This window comes from Morone saxatilis, unplaced genomic scaffold, assembly GCF_004916995.1.
Source record: "Morone saxatilis isolate NCDOM2014 unplaced genomic scaffold, NCSU_SB_2.0 Contig18, whole genome shotgun sequence".
Taxonomy (NCBI): Eukaryota; Metazoa; Chordata; class Actinopteri; family Moronidae; genus Morone; species Morone saxatilis.
Window position 1 is genome coordinate 10,459,105 of NW_023339740.1, and position 12,498 is coordinate 10,471,602.

At 41.1% G+C, this 12,498-nt stretch overlaps 1 protein-coding gene and 1 non-coding gene across 3 annotated transcripts in view; one reads left to right on the forward strand and one right to left on the reverse strand.

Annotated features, from left to right (window-relative positions):
* Positions 1 to 11,673, forward strand: part of LOC118327952 (tensin-2-like) — a 27,837-nt gene extending 16,164 nt beyond the window's left edge. For both annotated transcript variants that reach the window (XM_035661497.1, XM_035661498.1), the window contains 23 exons: positions 374 to 406; positions 496 to 545; positions 704 to 887; positions 1,016 to 1,066; positions 1,185 to 1,307; positions 1,407 to 1,471; positions 2,104 to 2,187; positions 2,321 to 2,433; positions 2,607 to 2,667; positions 2,927 to 3,002; positions 3,568 to 3,697; positions 4,314 to 4,379; positions 4,458 to 4,574; positions 4,672 to 6,078; positions 6,214 to 6,364; positions 6,466 to 7,328; positions 7,566 to 7,697; positions 8,628 to 8,720; positions 8,825 to 8,902; positions 9,101 to 9,178; positions 9,346 to 9,514; positions 9,632 to 9,700; positions 10,237 to 11,673. In XM_035661497.1, coding sequence (XP_035517390.1) covers positions 374 to 406; positions 496 to 545; positions 704 to 887; positions 1,016 to 1,066; positions 1,185 to 1,307; positions 1,407 to 1,471; positions 2,104 to 2,187; positions 2,321 to 2,433; positions 2,607 to 2,667; positions 2,927 to 3,002; positions 3,568 to 3,697; positions 4,314 to 4,379; positions 4,458 to 4,574; positions 4,672 to 6,078; positions 6,214 to 6,364; positions 6,466 to 7,328; positions 7,566 to 7,697; positions 8,628 to 8,720; positions 8,825 to 8,902; positions 9,101 to 9,178; positions 9,346 to 9,514; positions 9,632 to 9,700; positions 10,237 to 10,381 — 4,338 coding nt within the window. In that variant the 3' untranslated portion in view covers positions 10,382 to 11,673. The remainder of the gene's footprint in view (positions 1 to 373; positions 407 to 495; positions 546 to 703; positions 888 to 1,015; positions 1,067 to 1,184; positions 1,308 to 1,406; positions 1,472 to 2,103; positions 2,188 to 2,320; positions 2,434 to 2,606; positions 2,668 to 2,926; positions 3,003 to 3,567; positions 3,698 to 4,313; positions 4,380 to 4,457; positions 4,575 to 4,671; positions 6,079 to 6,213; positions 6,365 to 6,465; positions 7,329 to 7,565; positions 7,698 to 8,627; positions 8,721 to 8,824; positions 8,903 to 9,100; positions 9,179 to 9,345; positions 9,515 to 9,631; positions 9,701 to 10,236) is intronic.
* A 752-nt stretch (positions 11,674 to 12,425) lies between these two features.
* Positions 12,426 to 12,497, reverse strand: trnaq-uug. The gene has a single exon. It is a non-coding gene; the product is annotated as a tRNA-Gln (tRNA).
* Between the last annotated feature and the right edge of the window lies 1 nt (position 12,498).

Below are 12,498 nucleotides of genomic sequence, written 5' to 3' on the forward strand. Positions count from 1 at the left end.
ATATTGTGTACAAGGCTGTGTGTGTGTGTGTGTGTGTGTGTGTGTGTGTGTGTGTCACTAACCCCTCATGTGGAACAGCCAAATCTGTGCTGACAGCCTCCTCCTCGAACCAGCTGCTGCAGATGACAGAAGTGAAGAATTTGCAAATGACTCTTACTATCCACCCTATCAGCTCATCATCTCTCCTCTTCATCCCCTCATCCTTCCATCCCTTCATCTGTGCTGCTGGAGCTACACCAAGAGCATTAAACCAACACATGACTTGGCAGTGGTGTTCATTCCCAGTATGTGTGTGCGTGTGTGTGTGTGCGTGCGTGCATATAGTTATGTGACTGCTGTAAAAAACAACAACCATGTGTTCATTTTCTTTCAGGTGACTCCCACCTGTACCTCAACACTGGACCTGGTATGTGTGTACTTGTAAGAAAGTAGTTTTGTATTATGTAATGCAACAAATCTTTGCTGTAGACTTACTCTTTTCTGATTGTTTTTCAGCACGGCTCCACTAAATCTACACCACAGAAGAAGAGAGGCTCCATATCAAGGTACCAAGGAGCATGAATGAGTAAATGATATTTGATATGTAAAATTGATCCACAGAAATAAAATATACAGTAAAATAAACATTATGAAACGCTGACTGTCCTAATCGCCTAATAGCTGTTTTGGCTGCCTTAAAACAATAAATTCTCACAATGACCAGGAATAAAAGTGTGGAACAAGTGATGGAGCATGTGATGGAGCGCCACTATGACTTTGACCTCACCTACATCACGGAGAGGATCATCTCGGTCTTCTTCCTGCCAGACCTGGAGGAGCAGCGGTACCGCAGAAACCTACAGGAAGTGGCCTCCATGCTAAAATCCAAGCACCAAGACAAGTTCTTGGTTAGTCATAAAACTGAAAACATAAGGAATATTAACTTAAGGTTGTAATTTGTCTTCAATTGATAAATATGCTGTATTCCTTTTGTTCTTGGTATATAAAAACAGATTTGTGTCTCTACCTTTTCCAGCTACTAAATTTATCAGAGAAGAGACATGACATCACCAGACTTAACCCAAAGGTATGAGTATTTACATCTTAATCTTTTAGGATGTAAATACGCAGATCACACCCTTGTTATAGGTTACAGAAAGGTTAATGGAAAGGTTTGACTGAATCTTTCCTCTTCTATGGTTCAGGTTCAGGACTATGGCTGGCCTGATGTTCACGCCCCGCCCCTGGACAGGATTTGTGCTGTTTGTAAAGCCATGGAGACCTGGCTGACCTCTGATCCCCACAATGTAGTGGTTCTCCACTGCAAGGTCAGTGCAACCGATCCACATCTGCTGACTTTGCTGTGAAAATGTTAAAAAAGTTGGAAAAGCTGTGTCATAGTTGATGTGATCTGTGTTCTATTTCAGGGAAACAAAGGGAAGACAGGGGTCATTGTGGCTGCCTACATGCACTACAGCAAGATATCAGCTGGGTAATCACTCAATTAACAAGGCACTCAGTACACCAACATGTGTAAAGAAAGATCAATTATCTGTGCTGAATTTACACCTGACATCTAGCTGCATTTCAATCAAGAAAAAATGGATCTCTACATGGGTCACCAGGTTGATACATTTCTCTTGTGCTGAAATCAAATGGACTTCTTTGAGAACCTTTGTGATTTTAATTATGAAATAATCAGCAGATAGTTTTTTTTTATTAATCATTTAATGTTTATAATGTCTGAAAATAGACTATAAAGAATCTCAGAGACCAAGCTGACATATTTAAATAACAGACTGAAACCCAAAGATATTCAGTTTACTATCAGAAAGACTAAAAACTTGCAAATATTCAATATTAGGAACTGAAAACAATGAATTTTTTGGCTTTATTACTTGCCAAAATATTTTAAACATTTAATTGATTATTAAATTTCGGCTCTAAATCTATATATATATTGTAAAATAGATTAAATGATTTGAAAAGTAACCAACAACAGATTTACTACAGGCATACACCTCACCACCTCCAAAAGAAGCACTATAATACTATAATTTCCTAACTTTTGGTTGCATGGATCTGTACTAAATCATTCATTAATACACTTGGTTGTGTCCACAGAGCGGACCAGGCTCTCACCACGCTAGCAATGAGAAAGTTCTGTGAAGACAAAGTATCCTCTTCCCTACAGCCCTCTCAAAACAGGTGTGTCACACTCATATATTCTTTGTACTTCCTCCTCTGCTTTATATAACTTCTTGCACTGCTGCTGCCACCGCCTCAGTCGCTCGCTGCTCTCATCATTTCATCATTTCATTTCCTCACCTCTCCCCCTCAGGTACATCTACTACTTTGGCGGATTGCTGTCTGGTACCATCAAAATGAACAGCAGCCCTCTGTTCCTCCACCAGGTCCTCATTCCATCACTACCAAATTTCCAGGCGGGAGGAGGTCAGTTTCACACAAACTAATCTTGTGTAATAGCTTGGAGTGTTGTTATGGTAATTCTTAAATAGTGAACAGAAAGTGTTTAACAGTGTATGAGAATAATAATGAAGCATTTGTCTGTCTACAAATGCTCCTCCCTTTTTATTGTTTTTTTTATTTATTTTCTGTATCTGCAGGTTTCTACCCTTTCCTGAAAATCTACCAGTCCCTACAGCTGGTCTACACCTCGGGCGTCTAGTGAGTACATGGCCAGTTGTCCAGTTGTACCAGTGTGTGTGCAGGCAGACGCTTTCCTTCCCCTGTCTAACTGACAGATGTTGTCTATACAGGCCACTGTCTGTGTTTAGGTGTTGGCTGGTCTGTGCTTATGTAAAAGTTAAGGTTATTTACCATTATTTTACCCAACTGAGACATGTTTTGACTGGTTTTATGTATGTTTTGAGCTAGTAAGGCCCTTTTTTATTCTGTGTGTGTGTGTGTGTGTGTGTGTGTCCAGTGATCCCCAGAGCTCCAGGGCAAGGAAGCTGTGTGTGACTATGGAGCCAGCACTATTATTAAAGGGGGACATTATGGTGAGGAATAGCTCATTGTGAACTGTGTGTCACAAATTGGAAACCTTACTTTGATTTAAATCATATCCATATCCACACATACAGTATAACAGTGCAATAACTGCAACATCTCACATCCTGCAGCCATTCCTGCTTACTAAACTGCTGTGTTTTTCTTTCCTGACTATGGTGTACTTTTGCAACTTTATCTTTAAAAAGTACTTGATTACTTTTAAACCACTTAAGCCACAAATCCTCTGTAGACTATGAACATGCATTCTTAATTATTTTCTTACGCTGCATTGCATGTCTTTTTGAGATGGTAAAAAACACTCAGAGCCCTTAGCGACCTAGAAAGACACATAGGTACTTTGTTTATCTCAGAGGGTAATTGGTTGGCACAGCAACAACACGCACTGTATACACACTATATGATCCAACAAAACAGAGCAGTATAACAAAGAAAATAAAAATTAACATTTCTATTTTGTCACATTTGTCTTCTTATATGTCAACATTTTGACACATTCCATGTGAAATAAAGCTTAGTATTTGTACATCGCTCTCTTACCTGCATCTTCTGCAGGTGAAGTGCTACCACCGACGGAGTCGAGCAGCAGAGAGGGAGGTGGTGTTCAGAGTCCAGTTCCACACCTGTACTGTTCATGGAGCCCAGCTGTGGTTTGGCAAGACTGAACTGGACCTGGCCTGCACAGGTATAAAAACATATAGGTTCTTAAGAAATGCATGTATTGTATTGTATGCAAGTAGGAGCAACATCACTGCTGGGAGGTTGTTTAGATTATACTAGTGCTCTACTGCACTAAAATAGTAATATATTATAAACATATAAATGTACAGATGGAAACCTCCTGTAGCATATTTCTATTGCTTCCTTGAAATGGTTTAAATGGCTGTATAATTCAAGACCTACTTATTTTTCCGATCGCTGTGGTGTTTGTGAATATTTTGAGACAAATATCAAATGACAGTTTAGATGAAACAGAAATGCTTGTACATGGCTCAGAAAGCAGCAGTCTCATGACAGTTACTCTAAGTGCTAACATGCTGATGCATGCATACAATGTATAAATAATATTACCCACACTCATGCATGAAAGTAAAAAGAAAACTAATTCCAGATACATTTCTTTGAAGTGTTGCTTCATGCTCTGATTCCATTATGAGTGAAAGCAAGTATCTTTATTTATTAACTTTGGTATTTCCACTTCACAGATTCACAGATCACACTTTCTTGCAACAGTTTTTATCCGTCTCTGTTGTTACGGTCTGGATATTTTAGTAATTTCCTTTATGCTCATCTTTCTGTAGATGACAGGTTCCCTCCAGATGCTACAGTCGAGTTTATATTCTCCAATGGGCCAGAAAAAATTAAAGGTAAATAATTATTAAATGTCTCTCTCTGACTATATCCTTTGATGCATATGTTTCATTTCAAAATATCTGATTTCCAAGGTCGAGAATACCGCAAGAACGACGCCTCCATCAAAGTGGACTATAACACCACCGACCCTGTGGTCAGGTGGGATTCTTACGAGAACTTCAACCTGCACCACCAAGACAGCATGGAAAGTAAGAAATGCACACAGATGTAAAAAGTAAGCTTTACATTAAGAGCAGCTTAAAATCAATATCACATAACATCACACTTCCTTCTTGTTTCTTCCAGATATCTCTCATACGAGGGGCCCTCTGGACGGCAGCCTGTACGCCCAAGTGAGGAAACGTCGTGGGCCAGGCTCGACTGCCTCAGCAGCATCACCCAACGGATGCCTCACTAGCAGCCCAACAGTCAAGCCTCAGACTCCCAGTCAGCCCCATCCTCTCACCTACACCTCTGACTCTAGACACTCCTCCGTCCCCTCTGATCAACTGGAAGAGACCTCTCCATCCATAAGCCACCCAGAAAGAGAAAATGTTGACAGTCCATCGAAAAGAGGGGACTGGGAAGATGGAGGAAAGGATAAAACGAGAGGGAAAGAAAAAGATAGAGAGACAGCGATTTTAGATGATGGAGACCCTTCAAGTCCTGGGGGTTTGAGGCGAGAGCACTCACGTTATAGTCAAGGAGGTACAAAGTGTGGTGATGTCGGATGGGAGAGAGAACGAGAGCCCTGCCTTTCTAAAAGTCATTGTCTTGGCCGTTGTAGCAGCATTAAAAAACATCCAAAAAGCCAAACTCTGCCCGCCTTACCATCCAAATCTGTGTCCCCGCCTCCCCATTCAACTCATATGGAACTCTGCCATCGACATAGCGCCCATCCTCTACCAGAGTTACCCTGGGAACGTCCAACCCCACCCACGCCCCTGCCCTGTCTCCTCAGGCCCTGCTACCCTTATTCCACCCCTGAACGCAGCCACCCACACAGCCACACCCTCCCAGCCTCAAACAGACTCTGCACTGGGGAAGAGTGTCACCTCTTCCATTATTCCAGCCACAATCCAGCCTCTCATCTCTCCCATCAGTCACTGCCTTCTAGCCCTTACAGGGAAATGTTCTTCAGTGCTCCAACACCATCCTCTGGCTGCCACTGTCGGGACTGCTCCGGTAGGCGAGAGCACCAATCAGCCTCAGTTAGAACATTCCACCCATTGCACCCTGATCAATCAGAAAACCCACACTGGTCCCAAGGAGCAGGGGTACAACGAACAAGAGAGGCGCCTCCACTGTGGGAAAGTGAAAATCCATGGGAGGTGGCAAGAGAGGCGGAGATCTGGCAGTGCAAATCAGCCTTGCCGGCATTTCGCATCTGCCACTCCACTTTGGATCAGGGCCCAAACCCGGAGCATCCAAGATATGCCATCGGAACTCACCAGGGCTACCCCAGCCCCCAGTCTCTGATAGATGTGCGGGATGGAGCCAGCAGTGGGTACCACACCCCTCCACAGCCCTGCCACTCCTGTCCCTGCTCTCCTTATCAGTCATCCCCAGCTGAGAGCCATGAGAGCCGGGGTTACGCATCAGGGTACCACTCTGGATCAGCCTCACCTCTGCCCGCTAGTAGCCCCTCTCCAGGGAGAGGCAGGCTGCCCGAGACCCCTTCTCGATCTAGAGACCACCAGGAGCATCACAAAGGTGAATGATACCAGATTTGTGTTTTTCTTTCATTGAAATAACATGTTTGTTACTTCTTTCATCACTTGTTTTTTTCATTTAATACTTCACTTAGTTAAACCTTCATCTCATCTTGTTTTATCTTGCTTCTCAAAGTCGAAAAGGCCATGTCTGATGTGCCTGATGACATATCCCAGGGTTCAGAGAGTAAATCGGACTCTAATGGCCAGTCAAGCACCCCTGGACTGGACTCTGATCATGACTACACAGTCATTGGTAGCAGCAGTCCCACACACACAGAAGACAGGTGGGTGAAACTATTATTTTTGACATCTACTAATACTGAAAATAAAATGTCATGTATCCATATTTGTGGATAATGATCTTATTTTTTCCATATTTTCCTAGTGTAACTGCTGATAGCCCTCCACAAAGCCAAGAAACCTCGACACACCTGGAGTCCAACACAAATAACAGCAAAACTATCACACCGGTGCCAAGAGAAACACAAACCCAAAGTTCCAACATATCCATAAACTCCACACAGCCATCAAGTGAGCAGAGTTTGAGCTCTGATGGTAAGCTTGGAGCAGCTAGGATCACAGGAAGTGCAGAGGGATCTAACCAATTACAGAAGTCAAGTTATGCCACTGTCATCATCACCCCAGTCCAGGTGCAACTGAACGGCTCTGCCCTTCCTAATGATACCCCATGTGACAGCAGCAGTGTGTCCATGAACCGTTCTGCCAGTCTCAGTTCTAGCCCTTCCACCACTTCCCCAAATTCTCCTATTGGTTCCCCAGACCTCCAGTCTTCTTCCCAGCGCTCCACGTCAGCTACAGATGCAGCAGGACAAAGACTGACTCCAGACAGAGACAGCTTATCCGACACCAAACCACCATCACCTGTGCCCGACGGATATCACACACCAACCTTCCCCTCAGCGTCCTATTACTACCCATTATTAAACGTCCCTCATGTGCCATACACTGGGTACACTGCAGTCACCATCCCAGCTATCCAGCCACCGCTCCCTGAGAAGAAACGGCTTTCAACCACACCAGGATCCTTGAACGGACATAACTCTCTACTCCGGGTCTCCTCAGCTCCTTCTCCCACACACCACGTTACTTTCTCCTCCTCTGTGGGAGAGCAGAGATGGGGGTCTGCCCAACACAGCTGTAGGGAAGAGGCAGACATCAAGGTCAATGCGAAGTTTGTCCAGGACAGTTCCAAGTACTGGTACAAACCAGGCATCTCCAGAGACCAAGGTGAGGGTCACAATGAAGCCTGATGCCATGACCTGATGAGGCATATGCAATGTTTGTATTTATCATTCAGCAATCTAGTGTTTTTTTTTTTTTTTACTATTAATGATTAACTGATACAGTATAGTGAAACTTAATACATAATACCAGAAACAGGGGGGTGTTCTTGGACGTGTAACCCACACATTGTCATTGTTGCATCTCTTATTTTACTACTCTAATGTGTCTTTTCTACTATAGCAATAGCGGTTTTGAAGGACAAGGAACCAGGAACTTTCCTCATCAGAGACAGTAACTCCTTCCAGGGGGCCTACGGCCTGGCGCTCAAGGTGGCTACCCCACCTCCTAATGCCAACATCATTGGCAGCAAAGGTATCCATTATGAATGTGTTGTTAGTATAAATTAGCCGGCTTCCAGTGGCCCTTTCTTGGACATGTCACAGTAGAGAAATATTAAGGTGTAAATAATAAAATGAATGATGACTGAATTCCTTTGAATTCCTGTTCAGTTTCAGGGTCCTATTGTGCATGCTGGTTCGCTGTCACACTGACAGAAAAGAGCCATTGTTAATGTTGTTACACCTGTGCTTTTACTTCATGACAAGTTAAAATGTGTGCTGTGAAAAAGGCCTATGTCAAGTCACTCCGATTCAACAAATTATGTACAGAAATTTGATGCCAGTATTGTGTACTTCAATGGTTGAGTAATTGCGCGATTTTATTTATCTGCTAAACCTGTTTTAACATTCAAAATTACTATTTGGTTTGCAGGGAATAAATGTACAACATCACAGAAAACTAATCCAGATTTTAAGTAGTTTAAATACTTGTTAAGTAGTTTCTGATCCAACCACTGTTTGCATTTATGCTGTTATAATGAAGAAGAAAAATAAATCCATAAACATAAACATTTCACAGGACTTCAAATGAGGTGTTTTAGTTGACAACAACTGCATGGCTAATTCTACTTAAAGTTTTCATGCTGAATTAAACACATTTTAATACTGGTATCGAATTTAGGCACAGATACCAAAAAGAATAATAACTGGGGCTGTTTTTTATTAAGTTTTCATGTATTCGTGATTCATTCTGTTCATGCATGAAATGAAAAACACAAATGAGGCACGGTCGTGATCAAAAAAAGCAATGACGTAATGATTTTATATGGTCTATAGCAATCATAATCATATATTTTCAGTATTTTTGTTTATGCATCCTTGTAGATTATGCTCTGCAGCAAAACAGTCATGCCCTATTTTTCATCCTCACTGCCTCCTTTCTCACTCTCCTCTCCTCTCTCAGGGGATCCTCTGGAACAGCTGGTAAGACACTTCCTCATTGAGACGGGGCCACGGGGAGTGAAGATCAAGGGCTGTCAGAACGAGCCCTACTTCGGTCAGTTACCTGGGAGACACAACTGTACGGGATACAGAAACTGATCGCTTTACCTATTATTTCCTTCCAGTCTCATCTATTTTCTCTTTCTGTCTTTGTCTCAGGAAGTTTATCTGCCCTGGTGTACCAGCATTCAATTACTCCCATCTCCCTGCCGTGTGCCCTTCGCATCCCAGGAAAAGGTCAAATCAGTGTACATTACATTAAGATGTCATGATTTTTATTCTTAAATTAAATATCTACCTTTTCAAATAAGATGTATTCATTATGAGAGAAATATTCCACACTTCAAGGAGTTGCAGTTTAATACAACAGTTACAGACTTGATCCTCAATAATTTAAACAGTATTGTTATGTAACTGAAAACTATGATTTTTCAGATTTGGTTGGGGAGCTTCAGGAGATGCAGGCTGCAACAAACACCAGCACAGCGGCTGACCTCCTCAAACAAGGAGCAGGTAATACATGTGCTTTAGCAGATTCTGCTGTTACATCAAAATCACATGTAATGCAATAGTTGTAGTTCTTACTCTGGGCCAGCAGAGGCTGGTCAAGGTTAATATTTTCTTAGCACTGAGCCATAAGAACACACTTTTATGTCAATCCATACTCTCTCATAATTAAGCTTGCAACGTTCTCTACCTGAACTCTGTGGAAACCGAGTCGTTGACTGGGCCCGAGGCAGTTTCCAAGGCAACCAAGTGTACCTTAGCTCTGAGTCCACGTCCATCGGCAACAATGGTCCACTTCAAAGTGTCCTCTCAGGGCATCACTCTAACCGACAGCAAAAGGAGGTACATCTTAGAAACGACTACAAATTTATATAAAAAGCGCAAAAAAAAAAAATAGATAGTATTCCTAAAGCTAACGGCAAAGACAAATGAGTCATAATGCTGTTTTTGTTTACACAGACTGTTTTTCAGGAGACACTACCCAATCAGCAGTGTGACTTTCAGCAGTCTCGACCCCCACGACCAGAGGTGGGTCACTGAGACATTGACAGTATGATTTTGATACAAACTATATGTGCTTGTAGATGCTACTGCTGTTTATCTTTAGTAAAGGCAGTAATATCTGTGTGCTTGCTGCTGCACAAATACTTTCTTACTACTTACTCTGTGTTGACTTATATTTTATAAATATAAGTTCTGTATCATTTGTGTGTCTGCTTTTTTTTTTTTTACTCTAAGAGGTGAATATGCATTGCTAGTCAGTGCCTTGTCTGTATGGAACAGTCTCCATGTCTTTGTTATTCATGTTTTGCTACGTTTTGTCCCTGTCTCTCTATCTGTGTACCCGTGCTTCAGGTGGACTAATTCTGATAGCACGTCAAGCAAGTAAGTGCTTGCGTTACTGTGTTTTTCTTTGCAAGAGATATTATTGACTGGTACAGTGTGCTTCTTGCATGGCAATTAATCACAATGTGTTACTTCTATGAGACAAAATGTGTTTTCTTTCAGTGTCAAATATCATTTGCTCTCCCGTCTTTGAACCCCTCGTGTGATTTTTGTTACAGGATGTTTGGCTTTGTGGCGAGGCGGACGGGCAGTACTACAGAGAACGTTTGTCACCTGTTTGCAGAGATGGACCCTGAGCAACCAGCTGTTGCGATTGTCAACTTTATCAACAAAGTCATGCTGGGGCCACAGCTACACAGATGAGAGTTTGAAAAATTCTGGACTATTGGGGATCTGGGGGAGATGTTAATATGATTTTGACATATTTTTTTATTGAAGTGTGTGCCTGTAACTACATTTTTGCTTGCATTTGTACAGGTGGCACCACTGTGCTTGGCTGTATGACTGTTTTTATAACAGCATCCAGTTCTGATTAGTATTGTTTATTTGTCAGTTAACAGAGCAAACAGCTAGAGAGACATAGTTCAATGAACCAAAAAGTGACCTAACTTTGGTAACCTAAGCCAAAGGAGATTGAAATAAGAGTTTTGGGTTGTTTTGTTTATTTTGCTTTTGGTAAAGTTATTTTTATCCTGTTTCAAAAAGTTCACAGAATGTACAACAAACATCACAAGCTGCGTGAGTGACAATCCGTTTGCCACACTGTTATTTGTATTAAAGTTTCTCTACATCAACACTTAAAGCTTAAAGAAACATGGAAGGTCTTCGACAATGTAGTAGAAGGTAAGAGTCATGTTTTAAGGTGTATAGTGGCATAATTACAATGTTGGTCCTTATGTAATGTCAGGAAGTGATGAAATAAAAGACAGAGGTTATGTATTGCGACTATTTAAGGAGAAAGTGTATTTGGCTACATTTTAATTGCAATTATACTATAAGTGTATTTTTATTGAAGTGATAACCACAGATGCAGTAGAGTATTACGCTCACTGCACCTACAATATAAAACACAGACAGGGAGATTATTAAATAAAATATAATCTGGCTACTAACTACATAGTCAAGTAAAAGGGAGATCAGCCTTAAAACAGAACTAACAAACAGAAAACGTAAATATAAATAAATAAAAAGCCTTTCTGAGAAAAGACGTTCTCATATGAGTCAATGTACAATGTCTGCAATGTTGGTAATGCCATTAGAGCCAAAAAAGCAGAAAAGCCTCTTCTTACCACAGATTAGTCTTGGCCCTGTTTTTGTCCCTATTCAACTAACCAGTATCCATGGCAACCCATAAGTAAGTTATGTTGTAGAGGGGAGTTTAACTTTAAGCCAAAGAATTCAATACTGTGTAAAGATAAAGATATTTTGAACGTTTAATTTTCTTTTTCATTACTTTTTTGTTGTTGTTTGATATGTGTGTTTTCTATAAATGACCATATATACAGTATTTAGATGACTTCAGCACAATCATTATTTTTCATAATGGATTTTTATGTAAAAGAAGTAATATATTTTAGTCCTCTGAGGTGTTGAGAAGAATGGTACATGTCATGTTTGACAGGAACTTTAAGTAATAAAATCAAATCACATGCAAAGTGTGTGCTTCATCATTTAAAGGCTTCATGTAACATATATTTGGAGATATTTTATCACTTATTTGCAAACAGAATTATATATTTGTTATTTTTTGTTACTAGGTAAAAGTGGTAAATCAGATTAAGTGCAGCACTTATTTGCCACATATTCTCAGCTTTTGCACTATATGACCTTGAAACACCATGATTGCATGACATAAGCATTCATATCTTCTTTTTTTTTTTACAGCAGTTGGCCTCCTTAAGGTTGCGTTACTGCCTCCTGGATATAGTCTTACTGAATGTCTTTTCTTTGAAAGTCCAGTAGCTCTCATAAAACCAAACAGCCATGTTCTACCCTCTGCACTGTATCCGTATTCCAATATACTTTTTACACTGGCCTTTACCACCCTGTCTTCTGTAACTGTGTGCTCATCACTTAACCTAAAGCAATCTTCATAACATGTGATGCTTTTTCAACATCAAAAGACACTCTTGATTTACTTGAGCTCATCCAGACACAGCGCTGACCGTTCCTCTCCTAAATCTGCTTCAGTATATAGCCACTATCTTCCATCAAATAACAGTTTGATTTCAACCAACAGGACCATAGTTTGCAGGATTAGCATCTATCCTGGACCTCACTGCCTCACTGAGATTCTTCCCTTACTTTATTGGCCAATTAAAACAATTTCTTTAGTCCCCACGTTATTTGCTTCTAAAATACTCACTACTGAAGTCATACCTTTAAACCTTGACAGGTTAAAAGGATGAGGTCCCACCGAGATTTGAACTCGGATCGCTGGATTCAAAGTCCAGAGTGCTAACCATTACACCATGGGACCG